This window comes from Protopterus annectens, chromosome 1.part1, assembly GCF_019279795.1.
Source record: "Protopterus annectens isolate FY-2018-M chromosome 1.part1, PAN1.0, whole genome shotgun sequence".
Lineage (NCBI taxonomy): Eukaryota > Metazoa > Chordata > Ceratodontiformes > Protopteridae > Protopterus > Protopterus annectens.
This window is the reverse complement of record NC_056726.1, coordinates 247,477,809-247,498,177: the sequence shown is the minus strand read 5'-3', so window position 1 is coordinate 247,498,177 and position 20,369 is coordinate 247,477,809. Positions and strand designations below refer to the sequence as shown.

At 42.5% G+C, this 20,369-nt stretch overlaps 1 protein-coding gene across 2 annotated transcripts in view; it reads left to right on the top strand.

Annotated features, from left to right (window-relative positions):
* The window catches only part of MCM9 (minichromosome maintenance 9 homologous recombination repair factor), a 1,342,783-nt gene that overhangs the window by 1,207,910 nt on the left and 114,504 nt on the right, over window positions 1-20,369 (top strand). For both annotated transcript variants that reach the window (XM_044074397.1, XM_044074388.1), the window contains one exon: window positions 43-188. In XM_044074397.1, the coding sequence (XP_043930332.1) occupies window positions 43-188 (146 nt within the window). The remainder of the gene's footprint in view (window positions 1-42; window positions 189-20,369) is intronic.

Sequence of the window (20,369 nt, the reverse complement as noted above, 5' to 3'; positions counted from 1 at the left end):
TTTCCAGTATGTGACATTATTCTTCCATTTGGTTCTTTTTAGGGTGGTGCTCTTCTTGGGGGTGTAAATGCATTACATACATCCTTCCCAGATAACCCAGTGGAACAGTATAAACTGCAGTGTGAACTCCTGTTGGAACGATTGGGCCTGCAAGATATTCTGAAAGCAGAATTGGAAAGACTTGACAGGTATAGTTCATTAAATGTTTTAAGATGGCATCAGTAGTGTCTTCTGTGATTGATTGTTTTCATTTAATTGTACAGGCAAGCAAGTAGTAAGAGATATGGCAAAAAAGAATATACATGACCAGATAAATGTCTGTTGATTTAGAATATTTCTTTTTACAGTTCTGCCCTACAATTTAAAATGTGATTCAAACATTGTGTTACCATGTAATGTGAGTGTGCATACTTAATTAGTCTTCCCAGATAAAGTTTGCTTATGATTTAACCATCAGCTCTGCAGGATATTAACTTGAAAAAAGTAGGATTAAAGTATATCTTTACGTGGAGTAAAGTTGCTGTGCATTAGGATGGTGCGGACTGTATTTTATAATGTGACTGCAAAAGTCTGTAATACTCATCTGCTTAGTTTGCTAGATTAAATAGTTTGTTTTTGTAGAAGCTATTACTAGAGTTATCAGGAGAAATCCGTATTAATTTATTTTGAATAGCCAAATTATCAAAAGGGGTTATCTCAAAGCAATCAGAAACCTGACAATTTTGGTAGAGCATGCTCAAGTCAATTTTTATGCTAGTTGCACTATGCTAATTAATGGAGGAGGAAAAGAAAAGGCAACATAAAGTGTTGGCAGGCCATGACAGGACAGGTGAAGAGCATAGCTCCATATAACACTTGGAAGCATTGCATAAAGTTCTCCATATCAAATTGATGATTATGAGACTAGGAGCCACAGAAATAACCTGATAGTTGGGCTGCCACAGTCAGTAGTGGGACCAAATGTCATTCCTTTCATTCAAGAAGAGTTTTACTGTCTCCACTATTCCTATAGTTAAACATAAGCACACAATCACACAATCACACTGATAATAGAGCCCAGTTAGTCTTGGCAATTTATTTGCAAGTTATTGAATTTCACTGATAAGAATACTTTCTTTGCCAGATATTGCAACCTGCCTCCCCTCCAAGGCCATCTTAATTATGGAACAGCAAGTGACAGTGGCCCAAGTTGGTTGATATCAATTGTTTGTAGGATGATTCATGTTTTGATGGAGGGGTTTAGAAACTGGAGTTTTAGAATTCTGCTCTGACATCCTGAACAAATGGCAGAGAGACAGACCAGAAATACTCATTTAATTTTCCAGATGTAGCCAGCAAAGCCCGCTCCTTTCTCAGGGACCATTCACCCCTCTCCTGTTCCGAATAAGTGTGAGCTGCATTATCAACAAATACTACTGTATGTGAAGGGAAAGATGAGTAGGCCCCTTAATCATCAGTATCACTGAACACAATTAGAAGAGAAGGACCACTGATTAGTCAGCCTGGTGCCACAAGGAGGGGAGATATGAGCCCACTTTACTTAGTTGCCCAATTAGTTTGATGCTCTATATGCAGAGGCCCTTGGGAGAGAGAAGGAGAGTCAGAATTGTGCCCAGGTGGGAAAGGCTATAGCCAGAAAGGACTGTTCCAGTAGAATTTGCTTCAGATGAATAACCCAGAAAAGGTTCAGTCAGTAGCAGAACTTAGAACTCTTAAGACAGTGCTTTGATTAAGTACTGTGCTTTGATTAAGTACTCTATGGTGTACTTCTGGTCAGTCAAAACAGGGAAAGATTCCTGTATGATAACTGCAGATCTATGACTGATGGTATATGCTTGTAGAAGCTGCATACCATGTAGTGTAATTGCAGTAGAGCAGTGTTAACTTTTCCTTTTTAGAGTCTTCAAGCCAAAGTAGAATATGACGTGAGTCACACTTTAATATACTATAAGCTTCACTGTTCTGTGTTGCATTTTAGATAATGCCAATGCTGTTGTTCCCACACATATGTTTTTAGTTGTATTAATCTATTTGGATATTTTATAATTTTAGTAATCAGTTGTAGGGTAAAGGGTTATAGATGCCATCTGTAGATGTTGGATTAGGGGTATGTCCATCTTTCACACTGCCTCAGTGGCATATGGGTTCTTTGCCAGCACAAATCCACACTGGCATCTTTCCAGAACTCTGAATCCCCTACCCTTCTCTGACTGTCTGTGATAAGAGATTGGCTAATCCCCTCTCATCAGTGAAAGCCCTAATCCTAATACACACACACACACACACACACACACACAGACAGCTAAGGAATAACTGCTAAGGGCAGCAAAAGATGTGAAACAGCATGTGAAAATTCTGGGGATGTGGTTTCTGGACAGATGGAGACAATTTAATCCTTTTATTGGGCACAGGGGGATACGGAGTGAGTAAGGTAAGGCGGTGGGGGGTTATGTCAGTACTGTAATAAAGCCATGCTTTTCTAAGAAAGGAGATTGTTCACTACATGGGTCATGACATTACTTATGGTGGGGACTAGATGGATCAGGTGAATGTACTTCTAAGAAATGTATGGAGTATAGCTCTGGGAGGAGGAAAAGATGTGCCATAAATGTCTACAAAAGTTTTCAGCTTAACCTTAACACTATGTTAGTATCGGTTCTGAATTTAGCCATATACAAGGACTTTTTTTTTTAATCCAGGACAGAGCTAATACAGTGACCCTCCATAAATCTAGCAAAAATTCCTAGCTGTCATTGAGTTATCTGCCAATATCACTTGGGTCCTTAAATGAAAAAGCCAATGTGAAGGCTGTTATAGGTAGATTAGAAGAGAGGGTAAATGAGCAGATTCATGGTAACCAGAAAGAGGAGGAAAATCGAAGGGTGGTGTTTTATATCTTACAGTTTCAGGAGGGCAGTCATAATCCCTGTTTTGCAGTCTTTCTTGGTCTGGAAGAAAACATTTGATAAGTTATCCTGGAGCTATCTATGGAAATGGTGAGTTAACATTTCAGAGGATTCAGAAAATTGAAACAGTACTTTGGATCAAAGATAGCTGTCTTTATTAATGGTGGCCTACTGGAGGTATTTAGCCTGTTATAGGGATTCGTTAATGGTACTCAGTGTTACCAACTCTATTTTATAGACTATGCTATCAAAGAGTTCACACCACACTTTTTGATATAAAGATGTAGTTAGACAAATTGCAAGCAAACTTTATGCAGGTGACTTTCAAGTGATCTTAACAAATCCAGAAGCCTCTGCTGCAGCCATATTTCATCTGTTGTATGCTATTGGGGCTCAGAGTCAGTAAGGATATATTAGTAATTAGATAATTTGTCAATTAAAGAGGCCTCCCGGGGTTGTTATGGAAGACCGGGTAATTTTAATATGTCCTCTAAACATTGACTTTGACGGAAGCCCAATCAGTAGTCCATCCAGAGAGGCATTGAATGATAAATATATCAGGTAATTTGTGAAACCCTAGGGGTAGATTGTTTGATAATGTGAGGCATTTTTTCCTTCAGAGGGTAGACTTCAGAAATACTTACAGCTGCGGGACCTATTCAATAAGGGTTACTGCACAAATGCACCGTGACTGCACATCACGGTAGAATTGGGAGGCTTGGCCAGTATAGGAGTAAGCAGAAGAGTAATGTGTTCCTGAGGTTTTAGGACAGTGGTTTAACCCTGGCAAACCTTCAGCAGAAATCTTAAGAAATGTGTTTCTAGTAAAGTATGACAAGCAGGAAACGGATAGCTTATTATTATTTTTGAGAAAGCAGGTTGATCCTGACAGGATATGGGGACATAATTTGGAGGCTTTAACTAAAAAAAAAAAAAAAAAGTTGAAAATCCACTGAATGGCTATGATTGTATAAGTGGCAGCATATCCAAATATTTTCTATAAACTGTATCCTAATTATTTTACACAGTTTTGGCACTGTCCTGAGAAGCAGACCTGTGCCTCAGAGTAGCTTTGTGGTGGTCTCATTTTGAGCATTTGGTATGGTGAGTACCATACATTGACGATCTCCTCTTCATCTAGTAGTGCATATTTAAACAATCCCCCATAAAGACCCATTGTCTCCAGTATAAATAGCAAGACAGAAAGTATGTCTGTTTTGGTGGATAAACATTTGCAAAAAGTAATGGCAAACAGTAGCACTTATATTAGAGACTCTTTTGATTTCATTAATAAGTTGGAGGGTGTCAGTGTTTTAGATAATGATTTATTAATGACTTTTGGATATCATGTCATCATGTACAGGTGATACCAAATAGTGAAGGTATGGAAACGGTGTGATTAACTACTGAGATAGAAACTGTTTTCAAGTAATACTGTGAGCTTATTAATGGAAATATTAGATGTCATTTTAAGCTACAACTTTTTTGCTTTTTATGACAGATTTTGTCAAACCAATGGTGTAGCAATGGAGGGCAGCAATGGCCCCTAGTTATGCTAATTTATTTATGCATGGTTGGAGGCAGCCAGTGTTCTTCAAAGTGATTATATGAGGTATATAATCATGATGTTTCAATTTATTGATGATGTCTTTGTGATTTGGAGGGGGACTGAGAAATCTTTGGGAGATTTTGTAACGTATATCAATAATGTTTTTTCATATCTTAAGTTTACATGTCAATATAGTTCTACCACAATTAATTTCTGGAATGTAGCTATTTTTAAAGATGGTGGTAAAAGAGTTACAAACATTTTTAAAGTACACAATAGTGCATATTTACACTATAGTAGTATGCATCCAAGCAAGAATCACAAGTCCATAAAAAGCAATTGCCACCAGTATGAAGAAGTATTTATTTGTCACTGGTACAAGGCAGCAAGTACAAAAATAAAAGCTGCTTTTTATGGACTTGTGTTGCTGTTTGCTGTGAGCTGTTGCCTTTGGTGAGGTTTTCCTGTTTGGACTTTATCCAAGCAAGAATAAAGAAAATATTGTAAAAGGCCAACTCCTTAGAATTAGCAATTTAACAAAAAGAGATTTTTTTAAATGAAGGAAACAATTTCTGTGAGAAGTTGCTCACTAGAGGTTATCCAAGGGCATTGGTTTCTACTTTTATGTCTAATACAATTGTTCAGAGAAAAGGGGTAAACCCTAGGATTGTAAGGGGGAGTTACCTATGAGAATAAAACGAGGATGCCCATAGGCAGTATATGTCCTTCGTGTTTCACTGTTGCAGTCATTACATTTGGGTAATCTGCTGGCAGGTTGCCCTCAGTCGGCCTGATTAACAAAGTCTTGGGTCCTGTGTCGGTTGCTGTCCCTTCTTCCCTGACGTCAGGTCATCAGGGGTATAAAACATGCAGCCGACGCCATTACATCCATCTTTCTTGCCACGCGGTGCCCGAAGCAGAAGCAGTTCGCAAGTGCCGGTCGGCCAACTCCTGATATTTTCGTTTTCGAGTTTCAGAACCAAAGTCTTCAACTAAAAGCTAAGTACCTCATTGGGGAAACTTTTTCTTGCTCCTTACCGATGTCAGTAAAAGTTAATAATTGCATTACTTGTGGTAAGCAAATACCTCATAAGGATTTTCATTTGTACTGTATTCCTTGCGTAGGCCCTGACCACAACGTGCCTTGCTGTCGCATTTGTGCTAAATTTAATCAACGCACGATTAAACGTCGGTATATTTTTGCTTCTAAATATTTTGGCTCAAGATTTAATTATCCAGAAATGTCATCGTTTAGCAATCCGACTAACGGAATACCTAAAAAATGCAGACCGTCGAGGTCCAAAACCGATGACGCCGCTTCTCCTAAGGCAGTCACCGGTTCGCCGGTACTCAATGAGGTGCTTTCACATCTCCTGATACCTGCTACTTCTGATTCGCAGGCCTCTACTGAGACCCATTCGGAGTCCAGTATGCTGTGAGATGCTTCAATTATGGAACCCACGGATGTCTCTACCTTAGATGGGTCCGGAGCCACTGTGCAGGCACTGCCTTCTGAGGGTGTTTTCAGGCCTACAGATTTGTATATTAGACAAACGCCATCTTCAAAACTAAGGCCAAATTCTAAATCCGTGTCTAAAAAACCAACACCTGGGCCACATGTGCAGGCCTCTATGCCTAAAAAACAAATGATCAAAATGGCTGAAGATTTAATTACTCTGATCAGGGGTAGCCAACCCCCTCCTTCTAAGAGGCCTAGGCAAGACAATGACTATGAATCTTCTGAACAGGATTCTATTTCTTCTGACTCTTCTAATGAACAGGATTTGTCTATTCCTACTTATGAGGACTCTGATGTAGAAGATTCTATTCCTTCTGCATCTCCCCCTGAGGATTTTTCTTTTGGGGAAACTTTACATACCTTAAGGGAACATTTCCACTGGGAAAGTCAGGATTTCTCTGAATCTAAAAAGAGACGTAGGGATTTTCTTCTTCTTCCTCAGCATAGGCCTTTGGCCATACCTCCTGTTCTAGACATCGTTGATGATGTTTTTTCAGAATCTAGTATGACTCCTGATTCTCTGCTTCCGGCTTCTTGTAAGCCAAACAGATACTACAGGGTTCCTGACTCCCACAAATTCCTTTTCAAAAATCCTATTACTGACCCTGAAACCATTTCTCAGGGTCCCAAGGGCATTAAGGCCTCTACTGCTAAAAATCCTACCCCTTCTGATAGAGATTCCAGGGTGCTGGATAGATGGGGTAAGAAGGTTTACACGTCTGCAACCTTGGCAATCAGGGCTTTAAGCTGTCAATTTCATATGCTTAAATATCAACAGCATATCATGGGACTACTTAAATAGAAAATTATGTTAATCTCTGACTGTGTGGAAAAAGATTTGCAGGATTTACTACATTCAGCTGAACAAGTTGGAAAACATACTTTGCAATGTGGTTTTGATTCCTTGGAGGCCTCTTGCAGGGCTGCTGTAACTGGATCTGTGCTAAGAAGGCATGCTTGGCTCAAAGAGCAAACTCTGCCTGACCATGTTAAAGCAAAATTGTTGGATGCTCCTTTACAACAGGACCGTCTCTTTGGCAATAAGGCTGAAGAAGTGTTAAAAAAGATGGAAGATAAAGCTAAATCTATGCAAACTGTGAAAGATTTCTTACAAGTGCAACCTCCAAGATTTAGTAGGCACTGGCCTACTAAAAACTGGTCCTTTCCAGTCCCCTCGAGAGCTTGCTCAAGTCAAATCTAGACAGTCCAAAGGCTCCAGGTTTCAGTCACAAGGAATTTTTAGAACAAAACAATGGGGTGCCTCCACCTCCAAATTTGGAACCAGCAAGGCACCTCCCTATGGTAAACAGTCTCAATGACTTCCCTCTACAATCACCAAGCACTTACCTTTTAGCCGCCCCTTTGGGGGGAAAACTGGCACTTCATGCACAAAACTGGCAACTTTTTACCCAGGACAAATGGGTTTTAAATATAGTATCCCAGGGATACAGATTTCATTTCCACACGTTGTCAATCCCAAACGGATGGCCAGATCTGCCCCCAAATCAGTGGTCAGAGGCCCAGAAACAAGTTCTGTCCCTCATGAACATGGGGGCTATTCAACCAGTACCAGAAGAGGAAAAGAGATGAGGTTTCTATTCAAGACTTTTCCTGGTACCCAGAAAATACAAATCATGGCGTCCAGTTCTGGACTTATCCACTCTAAACACATTTCTGGACATTCCAAAATTCAAGATGCTGACTCTTTTAACAGTTACTATCTATGCTAGGCAAAGATACCTGGTTGGTAACTCTAGACTTGAGGTTTACTTTCATATCCCAATCAGGGAATCTTGCAGAAGATACCTCCGCTTCAAAGCAGGCTACTTGCATTGCCAGTTCTCTGCACTGCCCTTTGGCTTATCTACTGCACACAGGGTCTTCACAATGTGCCTGGCACCAGTAATTGCATTTTGCAGGCAAGGAAATATTCAAATATATCCATACCTGGACGATTGTCTAATTCAGGCAGCAAACAAGGACATTCTTCTAAAGCATCTGGCATTTGTAAAAAGGGTTCTAACTTGTCTAGGGTACACCATAAACAAAAAGAAATCACAACTGATACCCTCTCAAAAAATTACATTCCTGGGTGCAAGCTTGAATACAACTGCCCAGATGACTTACCTTATGCCAGAAAAGCAAATTCAGTTGGTGACTTACTTCAAACGGTGGCCACAAAAACCCTGCTATCTGCAAGACAAATTTTGCAAGCCTTGGGGCTCATGGCCTCCTGCATTCTTCTAATTCCATATGCAAGACTGCATATGAGGAAACTTCAGTGGTACTTAAAAGTTTATGGAGTCAACATTGTCACAGCCTGGAAACAATGATTCCTATTATGCCTTGCCTGCAACTAGAGTTCCTATGGTGGGCAGAGGCCTGCCACCAAAACAAGGGACTGCCATTCACTTCACCCCCTGCCACCCAAACCCTGACTACAGGCGCATCAGACTATGTGTGGGGGGCTCATCTGGCAGGGAAGTGCATTCAGGGCAAATAGAGCCCAAATCAAATGCACCTACATTTCAATTAGAAAGAGATGCTAGCTGTACAGAATGCATTGACAGCCTTCAAGGACTACCTTCATACAGGACAACTACTGATAAAGACAGGCAACACCACAGTTATCTGGTACATAAACAAGCAGGGGGGTACACACTCCTACCTCCTTTGCAGACTAGCCATGGCATTGTGGAACATGGCCTTGACCTATCAAATACAACTACACGCTCAATTCCTGCCAGGAAAGCTAAATGCTCTGGCAGATGAACTAAGCAGAAATCTTATGGACCCACACAAATGGAAAGTAGAACTACAAGTTTCCAACATGTTGACACGCAAATGGGGGAGCCCGGACATAGATCTTTTTGCCTCACCCCAGAACTATCAGTTGGACAAATTTGCCTCACCCCAGAACTATCAGTTGGACAAATTCTGCACAAGACTTAAGCTTGGAAAGTGGATGCTCTATCATTCAGCTGGAAAAACCTCAGTCTATGCTTTTCCCCCTCTGCCTCTGATCTCCAAAGTTCTACTAAAAGTCAAACTGGACAAACCAAAAATGATTCTGATTGCTCCAGACTAGCCTCGCCAACACTGGTACCCACTCCTGTGCAATGTGTCACACCTTCCTCCGTGGCACCTGCCTCAGACACCTTACCTACTTTCTCAGCGGAACTACCATATTCTGCACACTCAGCTCCAAACTTTGAATCTTGCAGCGTGGCTAATCAACTAATTTCACCCTTGGCATCCCTCAGCAAACCTGTGATGGATGCATTTTGGAGGCTAGAAGGCCTAGTACTAGAAAATCTTATGCTGACAAATGGAAAAGATTCTGTGCCTGGAATCAATCTCAAGGGCCTATCTTTTTCTTCCATAAAAATCCATACCTCTGCATTTCAGCTCATTACAACACAGAACCTCCCCTCTTCTCTCATCCTCTGCTAAAGCAGTATCTCAGAAGGGCCAAAAATGTAAGACCTCCCAGGAGAGCACCAACTCCTGCATGGGACCCCTCAATTTTGTTTTGGAAAAACTCACTCTCCCTTCTTTTGAGCCAGCTGCTACTGCAGACCTAAAATTTCTCTCCTTCTCATTTCAGCTAGAAGGATTTCAGAATTACAGGTACTTATGGCAGTCGAGCCTTTCATTATTTTTCATCTGGACAGGGTGGCTTTTGGTATCAATCCATCTTTCATGCCTAAGGTGGTATCCAGTGTGGCTCTTAATCAGACCATTCATCTGCCAACTTTCTTTCCCAATCCACAGAACTAGGGTGAGTGAATTCTGTATTAATAGGATGTACAAAGACAACTTAGATTCTACTTAAACAGAACAAAATCTCTAAGAAAATCTGAACAACTATTGGTGGCATTTGCTGCAGGGCCAGAGGGAAAGGCTATTTCCAAGCAGACTATTTCAAATGGATAAGCCATTGTATTCGTTTCTGCTATATGCACCATGGAACCTATCCCCAAGGGGATCAGATCTCATTCCACCAGGGCTGCATCTACTTCTGCAGCCTTTCTCAGAGGAGTTCCTACCAGAGACATTCTAGAAGCTGCTACCTGGAGCTCGGTTCATACGTTCACCAAACATTACCATTTACCTCTCTTCTCTAAATCCAGAGCTGGCTTTGCCACTGCTGTCCTGCAGGGCATTATAGCTGCTCCTAATGCTGTATAAATCCATCCTCGCAACCATGGCTTTGGGATTCTACCCAAATGTAATGACTGCAGCAGTGAAACATGAAGAGCATAGTACAGTTGTGTACACTTACCATAAATGTAGATGTTCGAGTGTATTCACTGTTGCAGTCCTGGTTACCCACCCCCCAGCCCCCTGTTTTTCTCTTACTATACCTCTCCTTTCTTTTACTATGCTTAAAAGCCTTTTTGGTGTATTTGCTTTTGTTTGGAGGTATATTTTTTGTGTTTTAAATTATATACATATATATATATATATATATATATATATATATATATATATATATTACCCGCAGTGGTGGTGCTGCTGCGGTAGCGTTGTCGCCTCACAGTAAGACGCTGTGCGGTTCGATTCTCAGCTAGAGCATCTTCTGTGTGGAGACATGCGTGAATGGGCGTACCTTCATTGAAGGTTGTGCGTCAGAGCTGGTAACTCGGCACGTAAAAATCAACTACCAGTCATTAGCGGACCGGAGTTCCGCTGTGGCGACCCCTAACCGGGAAAAGCCGTTTTGCTCCCCATTTGGGGGGCACCTGACATCTGGGGCAATAAAAACTGATGTAATGGCGTCGGCTCCATGTTTTATACCCCTGACGACCTGACGTCATGGAACAAGGGACAGCAACCGTCGCAGGACCCAAGACTTTGTTAATCAGGCCGACTGAGGGCAACCTGCCAGCAGATTACCCAAATGTAATGACTGCAACAGTGAATACACTCGATCATCTACATTTATGGTTAGTGTACACAACTGTACTTTTAGATTCTGGTGCCATTAAGGATATTATAGCAAAAAATTGAGAACTTATTAGTGGTAACCCTGAAATTCTAAGAATCATTGGGGGTAAGCTGTTTTTTTTTTTCCAAAAAAGAAGGCTATTAGCTTCAAGAACTCTTTTCAGGCTAAACTGAACATGCCTAGAAAGAAAGCAGACAAAAGGGGCATGTTAAAATGTTTTAATTGTAATATGTGCAATTACTTGTTTACTGATGCTGTAGATTTTGTTTTAAATAAAAAAAATCAGCATCAAAGGGAATTTTCTCTTGTAAATCCAAGTTTGTGATTTATTTAGTTTTTTGTGTATCATGTAAGGCTTTTTATGTAGGTAGGACTACGCGTGAATTAAATAAAAGAATGTATGTGCATAAATATGCTGTTCACACAAATGATGTAAAAAAATGCTTTGGGCAAGCATTATAAAAATGGGGTTTATAAAGTTGATTTTAGGTTTGTGGTGTTAAAAGCTTTAGATAATGGAGAGTGTTTATTAAATCCAGAAGAAGAGCTGGGGTGGCTGGAATATTCATGGCAGGTCAAATTAAATGCCTGCTATTCACTGGGATTGAACAATCGTGAAGACTTTATTATGTATTTAAAGCGAAAAGGGTTAAACACTAATTAGTCTAAAACACCAATTAGTGTAAAGTCATGTGATTTGTAATTGTATAAATGTGATTTGAGTTTGTTTTTGCTTTAGTCTGGAGAAGTCTCCGAAAATTGTACAGAGACAAAAGTGCTTACTGAAGGATTAATTGTTTTATTAACTTTGTTTGATTTTCTGTCAGCTTTTACATTTATTATTTTTATTTTCAGTTAAGTCTGTGTTTTACTATTATATTGTTTACTTTTCTGAAATCAGCCTGTTTTTTTTTTTTTTTTTTTTTGCAAAGTTTTTACTCTCTAGTATTTTTGTTCCTTTTTAGAGCAACTGAATAAAAAGCATTATTTATTTAAAATATGTTTTTAATATATTTTATTAATAGGTTATTTCTTGTTTTATATGCATTACGAAGTAAAGAGTTTGCTTTTAGACTTGTAAGAATTAATGGAGATACAGACATTTTTGAGTGCCATGGCATAGAAGGATAAAGCCCTCACTATGATCCAAGCAACCCAGGTTTGATTAGCTTTCTAGATCACATAGGTAGTTTTATGGCCACTAAATGAGTCAGATAAAATTTCTTGTAGCTATTCTACAGGGCATTCTGGACTCTGGTTCAGCTCCAGTCCTTTCTTTCTCTCTCTTCTTGACATCTGCAATCATCCAATCTGTTATGGATACTGCAGAAATAATCTTATGAAAAAAATTGTAGAGGTTTGCTGGTAAGTAATAGAAGTAGATCTTTGACTAGATCACTGTTGTGGTACAAATACTTCCTTTCATCTTCCTGAATAATCTTTTCCATGTCCAATTTGGGGTATCCATTCTCCTTTTCTGTCAGACAGGACTTAGAGCTATAACCTTCAGCATCACATTCTAGGGACAAAAAAGCTTTGAGTTTTGTCATGTAGACACGTCCCTTATACTAGCATGTCTGCTTTTGCTAATGACAGATGTATGGCACACTAGGAAGGTGCCTGAGCTTTTTAGACTGACCAGATGGGTTGTAATACTGCAAGAGTGATCTGTTCAAACATCTGCTTTTTATGGTAAGCTACCTACACCACAGTATATATCCTCAAAGTATTTGCCATTTGCGCGGACACAGTATAAGGTGTATATGAGCCACTCTTTCTGCTGAGGCAGCCATGGCTGTTTGCTTTACCATATCTTCTGGAAATTGATAACCTCCTTTCTCATCCCCTGAGATCTCCTTGCCCTGCCTCTCACAGTTTCCATTTCAAGATCTGGTTGATAGCCAGAGCTGCTGGACTGTCCACCAATGTAATGTCCATTCTCAGGGATGCACCAGAGCAGTCTTCTCAGAAGACATATACTTCCCTTTGATCACTAGACAAGTGTCAGGGACTACTCTAGTAACCACATTGATCTTGAGCACTTTATTGTAATATCTTAGCTTCTTGAAGGTTAAGTTCAAATTTTCAGTAGCAAGTTAAATTTTTTGTATCCATTAGCCAGGTAGGTGAACTTGTTCTTCGTGGACCATTTTTAGGCATTGCCTGGCCCAAAGCTAACAGTGAATACATAATGTATAGAGAGCTTAGAGATGATCAACCAGTCAGTTACATGAATTGTATCTAGCCAACTGTGTTTGGAATAAACTTTGGCGAATTTATTTAGTTGAAGGTCATATGCAAAATGTAGCTTCATTGCTTCTATATTATGGAGTCTTGTATTAAGGAAGATGTTCTTCGTGTTTCACTGTTGCATTCATCACATTAGGGTTATCCCTGCCAGGGTAGCCCTCGGCCGGCCCGAATACCAGAGACTTAGTATTTCTGCGTCAGTTGCTGTCACTTGAGGACTGATGTCAGGTCGTCAGTGGTATAAAGTAAGGCAGCGGATGCCATTACATCAGTCTTTTTTGCCGTGGAGCCAGAAGCAGTTCACACGAGTGCTAGTTGGCCACTACCTGAGTTTTCGTTTCCGAACTGAAATTGAAGTCTTCTAAAGCTAAATACCCCGTTGGGGATCCTTTTTTCTTGCACTAACCAATGTCAGAAAAAGTTAATAATTGTCTTGCCTGTGGAAAGCAAATACCACACCGAGACTTCCACTCTTACTGCGTCACTTGTCTAAGCCCAGACCATGACATCCCTTTGTCGTTTCTGTGTCGTTTCTGTGCTTTAACGCCAGAACTATCCATCGTCGGGCCCTTATTGCAGGCAGATATTTTCGTTTGCAGTCCTCAAATTCTGATATGGCTTCGGTAAGCCATCAGACAGCAGATCTTCCGAAAAAACATAAAGGTAAAGATAGAGACAGACTGCACAGGTCCAGACCTACCGATGGCACTTCCGTTAAGCTAGTCTCCAGTTCTCCGGTACTCAGTAAAGCGCTTTGCAGCCCCTGATGCCCTCTTCAGTTGATTCGCAGGCCGCTACCGAAACCCTTTCAGAGTCCGGTATGCCACAAAACTCTTCTTCATTGAAGGATCCTGTGGTCGTCTCTACCTTGGATGGGTCCAGAGCCGCTGAGCAGGCTCCAGTTTCCGAGGAAGTTCTTCGCACTACCGAATCTTAACACAAAAAGACGTCTTGTTTCTCGATTACCATTCTTTCGAAAATAACAGGGTTCCTTAGGCCCAGGGTTCGAACCACACCCAAGAAACCGACTACCCACTCTCAGGCACCTGATACCTTGCCTGAGTCTCAAATGCTTTATCATGCTGATCAGGGGAAGCCAAGCTACCCCCTCAAAAAGGAAAAGAGATCTGTCACCAGTAGTTTTGTCTGAACAAGAGTCAAATGAATCTGATGCATCTGAATATGAAGACATACAACCCTTCTCCACTTATGAGGATTCTGATGCAGAGAACTCCATTCCTTCAGCCTCTCCCCCAGAGGATTTTTCCTTTGGGGAAACCCTGCATACTTTAAGGGAGCATTTCCAATATGAGAGTCAGGACTACCCTCAGTCTAAAAAGAGACTCAGGGAATTCCTAGACCTTCCGCAACATAGACCCTTGGCCATCTCCCCAGTCCTGGATGTGGTGGATGATGTTTTCCTTGAATCCAGCTTGACTCCTGATGCCGTACCTCCTATTCCCAGAAAACCAGCAGGCACTACAGAGTCTCTGACTCTCATAAATATCTTTTTAAAAATCCTACAGCTGACCCTGAGGTCATTTCTTAAGGGCCTAAAGGGATTAAAGCAACCTCTGCTAAGAATCCCACCCCCTCGACAGGGATTCCCAAGCATTGGACAGATGGGGTAAAAAAGTGTACACCTCAGCTACTCTTGCTATCAGGGCACTAAATTGTCAGTTTCATATGCATGTCAGCAATGTACTTTGGATCTCCTTAAACAAAAAATGTCTACCTTTCCTGCTTGGGCAGAATCTAAAGATTTACAAGACTTAATGCATTCTGCAAGTCAAGTAACTAAACACACTTTGCACTGTGGTTTTGATGCCCTAGAAGCTTCTTGCAGGGCAGCAGTCACTGGATCTGCCATTAGAAGTCAGGCATGGCTTAAGGAACAACCCCTGCCAGACCATGTCAAATCTAAACTGTTGGATGCCCCCTTGCAGAAAGATAACTTATTTGGCACTAAGGCAAAAGAGGTCTAAAGAAAGATGGAAGAAAAAGCAAAATCTATGCAAACAGTTAAAGATTTCTTACAGATCCAGCACCCTAGGTTCAGCAGGCATTGTCCCTCCAAGCACTGGTCCTTTCCTGCTCTGAGTAAACAGGCCCAGCCTAGGCCCCGTGGAAGCAGACCCCCAGACAGCAGCCTCAGAGAATGCAGAGATCTAAGCAGTGGACTACCTCCACTTCAAAACCAGGGAGTTCTAAGCCACCCCTTTATGGTAAGAACTCACAATGACTCAACTCCTCCCGACCTCCCCCTCTGCCCACCTTCACTTGCCCCTAGGAGGAAATCTCTTCTTTCACTCAAGCACCTGGGCCACAGTTACCAAGGACCAATGGGTTTTGAATATTGTGTCTCAGGGATACAAATTCTCCTTCCACACCCTTCCAACTTCAAAAGGATTCCCAGATCTACCACCAAATCAGTGGGCAGAGGCTCAAAAGCAAATCCATTCCCTGCTCTCTTTGAGGGCAGTAGAGCACGTTCCTGCAGAACAGATAGGCCAAGGCTTCTACTCCAGGCTTTTTCTGGTTCTAAGAAAAGAGGACACCTGGCACCCCATCCTCGATCTGTCCATTCTAAACACTTTCCTGGTGATCTCAAAATTCAAAATGCTCACCTTCCAGCAACTGCTACCCATGCTCTCCAAGGACGCTTGGCTAGCCACCCTGGATCTAAAAGAGGCCTACCTCCACATTCCTGTCAGGGAATCATGCAGAAAATATTTCTGCTTCAGAGCAGGATCCCAACACTTTCAATTCTCTGCGCTTCCCTTTGGCTTATCCACTGCTCCCAGAGTTTTCACAAAATGCCTGGCTCCAGCCATTGCCTTTTGCAGACAAAGAAGTATTCAGATTTATCCCTACTTAGTCAATTGCCTTATTCAGGCAGACAGCCAGGAAAAGCTGCCCAAGCACCTGGCCTTTGTAAAGAACCTAGTAACCTCCCTACAATCAATGAAAAGAAATCAAAACAGGTGCCCACCCAAAGGATAATCTTCCTGGGAGCAAGTATGGACACAGCATCCCAGATGGCGTGCCTTACACCAGAGAAACAAATTTTCCTGTCAGCTTACTTCTCTCAGCTGGCCACCAGGCTCCAGCTTTCTACAAGGAAAATCCTGCAAGCTCTGGGGTTCATGGCATCATGCATTCTCCTCATTCCATATGCCAGACTGCATATGAGGAAACTTCAGTGGTACCTAAAGAGACTTTGGTCTTGAGAGTACTGACACCAAAGGCTCTTTAGGTACCACTGAAGAGCCTTTGGTCTTGAGAGTACTGACACCAAAGGCTCTTCAGTGGTACCTAAAGCGCCTTTGGTGTCTACTCTCAAGACCTGGAAACTCTACTACCTATAATTCCTTGCCTCAGAAATGAATTTCTTTGGTGGGCAACAACATGCTTCCACAACAAGGGACTGCCCTTCTCCCCACACCTCGCTGCCCAGACCCTAACCACAGATGCATCAGACTATGCTTGGGGTACACATCTGGATGGCAGGTGCATACAGGGTCAATGGAGCCCACAGCAACCCCCCCTGCACATCAGTCTAAAAGAGATAATGGCTGTGCAGCATGCCTTGATAGCTTTCAAACCCTTTCTCTCTCCAGGGGCTCTCCTGATCAAAACAGACAACACCACTGTGATGTGGTACATCAACAAGCAGGGAGGGATTCACTCCTACTCTCTATGCAGGCTGGCCATGACCCTTTGGCTCACAGCCTCTTCCATGCAACTACACCTGCTAGCACAATACCTACCAGGCTCTCTCAACTCCCTGGCAGACCAATTAAGCAGAAACCTTCTGGATCTACATGAGTGGCAGCTCAACAGAAGTACCTTCACCCTAATAACTCAGAAATGGGGAACCCCGAAGGTCGACCTCTTTGCCTCCCACACCAACCAATCAGCTCAGCAAATTCTGCACTAGGGAGCATCACTGCATGGCTGGGAAAGTGGATGCCCTGTCCTTCCCCTGGGTCAACCTCTCAGTTTATGCCTTTCTTCCTGTTCCTCTTATCTTCAGGGTACTGCTCAAAATAAGGGAGGAAAAAACCAAGGACCATTCGTATAGCTCCAGACTGGCCCTGACAGCACTGGTACCCCTTGCTGCCCAGCCTGTCCCTGCTGCCTCCATGGCATCTTCCTCAGATTCCAAACCTACTAACCCAGAGGGCAGGGGAATTCATGCATCCCCAATTGTAGACACTCAGTTTGCAAGCTTGGCTTATTCCCAAACCCCGTACCAGTCTGCCATTCTCAGTAAGCAGGTTATGGATGTTATCCATGAGGCCAGATGCCCTAGCACCACAAAGTCTTATGCAGATAAATGGAAAAGGTTCTGCACCTGGATCCAGGCTAAGGGGGGTCAATACGATACAGACCTCCATCCCTCTCATCCTGGGTTATTTAGCGGACCTACTACATTGTGGTCTCTCTTTCTCATCTGTAAAAATTCGTACCTCTGCTATTTCTGCTCACTTTCCCACTGATCAGCCACTTTTCTCACACCCTTTGATCAAACTGTTCTTCAGAGGGGCTAGCAATTTGAGGCCCCCCACAGAAGGGCACCTACACCAGCTTTGGACCTTAACTTTGTCTTGGAAAAGCTCACCCTGCCTCCTTTCAAACCAGCTTCTTCTGCAGAGCTAAAATTTCTCTCCTGGAAGACAGCCTTCCTCCTGGCCATCACTTCAGCCAGAAGAGTCTCTGAGCTGCAAGCACTCATGGCTGTGGAACCCTTCATCATCTTCCATGCAGACTGGGTACCCTTCAGAATTAACCCATCCTCCATGCCCAAGGTGGTATCCAGAGTGGCTGTCAACCAATCCATTCATTTGCCCACCTTCTTTCCTAATCCCCAGAACAAGGGGGAAAGGATTCTTCAGTCTCTAGATGTACACAGACAGCTCAGATACTATCTGGACAGAACTAAACCCTTCAGAAAGTCTGATCAATTGCTGGTTAGCTTTGCTACAGAGGCAGAAGGCAAAGCCATCTCGAAGCAAACCATTTCCAAATGGATAGCACACTGCATCCATTTCTGCTACAAACAGCATGGCAAGCCTCCCCCCAAGGGGGTCAGGACACACTCCACCAGAGCAGCCTTCACCTCTGCAGCTTTCCTCAGAGGAGTCCCCACCAGGGACATCTGGAAACTGCCACCTGGACATCTGGTCACACTTTCACCAAGCATTACCACCTGCCTCTCTTCTCCAAATCCAGGGCAGAGTTTGCCTCTGCAGTCTTGCAAGTCATCCTAGCCAGCCCCCAGCTACCTTGACTGCCTCCACCCATTTCATGAGCTTTGAGAATCTACCCAAATTTGATGACTGCAACAGTGAAACACAAAGAACATAGTACAGTTGTATACACTTACCATAAATGTAGATGTTCAAGTGTATTCACTGTTGCAGTCCTGGTTTCCCTCCCTCCATCCCCCTTTTTCTCTTTCACCTTTGGTTACCTGTCTTCCTTGTTTTTCTCCTTCCCTTACAAAGGACACATTGGCATTTATTTTTCACTGGTGGGGTTCTTCCACCAGAACATGGCCTCTTACCTTGGGGGCTCCTGATAGGTTAGGGCAAGAAAAACTGATGTAATGGCGTCGGCTGCCTTACTTTATACCACTGACGACCTGACATCTGTCCTCAAGCGACAGCAGCCGATGCAGAAATACTAAGTCTCTGGTATTCTGGCCGGTCGAGGGCTACCCTGCCAGGGATAACCCTAATGTGATGACTGCAACAGTGAATACGTTCAACATCTGCATTTATGTAAGTGTACACAACTGTACTTTTCTTCTTACACTTTAGGTTGAGCAGCCATCAGACTTTTTTGTAACTCCTATTAATCCTTCTTGACTCACCTTTTGTCCTCTGGCTGATCCTTGCACCTTTCCTGTGCTCTTTGGGGGTCCTATAGCTCCTTTCTAGCAGTCTCAGTCATATTACCCTGGCCAGGTGAACCCTGTCTCTACTGGGAAAGGTAGTCATATTTTATAATCATGGGATCTAGGGAAGGAGGCCCTAGTGCGGTGTAGCAAACAGGTAATGTAAGCCCTCAAGAAGTAACATCATTAACTCTGTCCTCCTGGAAGAGTTATGTGCCTGTGCTTATTCTGAACTCAAGTCACCAGGAGCTGAGACAGATGCCTTGCCTCTGTGCCATTGGGCCATAGTGCTCAAAGCTGGTATGTTTAGAGAAGCAGGAGTGTGTGTGGGGGTGTGGGTGCGGGGAGGGCAGGAAGCTTGCTTCCCCTGCTTAAAACTTTAGATGTGAATTTGTTCAATCTCGCCATTTGTTCTTACACGTGGGTTCAGAGCCGATCCATCGGCTCCGAGTCGGCCGCTTTCCAAGCTCTAGATCTCTGAGAAGCTCGAGACACAGTCCCTATCCCATGATGCTCTGCTGCCAAACCCCAGATCTAGTTTGCCGCTGCAGCGGATCTCACACTCTGTGCAAGAAGTTCAGGCCAGTACCCTATTTGTCTTATTTTTTGACAGAAAATTTTCTATAACTGTGATAGTTTAGTATATATATATATATATATATATATATAAGTGTAGTTGTCTAAATATTACTTGTTTGTGTTTTTTTTTTTTTTTTTGAGAGACTTAGCATGTGCTTTGCGTGATTTCTGAGGAGCGGTTGCTCCTAGGCCTTTGGCCATTTCTTTAGTTGACTTTTTGACAGGGTGCTGTCAGTGATTCTATCTGTTGTTTTTTTTGTGAAATAGAGTTAGTGAGTGTTCAGGGATCTGAATGTTTTTTTTGTGATTCTTAGTGTTCTTAATAGCTACAAAGTAGAGTTAGTGAGTGTTCAGGGATCTGAACAATCTGAAGTAGTTACTTCAGTTGTTCTGCAACCTGTGGGTCTCGGATCCGACCGGCAGCTTTCCAAGCTTCAAGATCCGAGCTGCTAGCTCCTCCTCTCTACCCACAATCCCCTGTCACCACCACACTACCCCAGATCGTTTTTGCCGCGGCTTCAATGACAAGCATCTTGTGAAGAGCTCCTGGCTTAGACAGGGAAGTGAACAATTTTAGTATTGTGAGTGTTTATCTGCCCTTTTTTGTTTTCGGGATTGCGTTTTTCTTTTTCAAACTCTCCCCCTAGGTGTTTTGGCGTGTGAGTGTGTGTGTCAGCAAAATGGCCGAAGGCCATAAAGCTATTTTTTCAAAG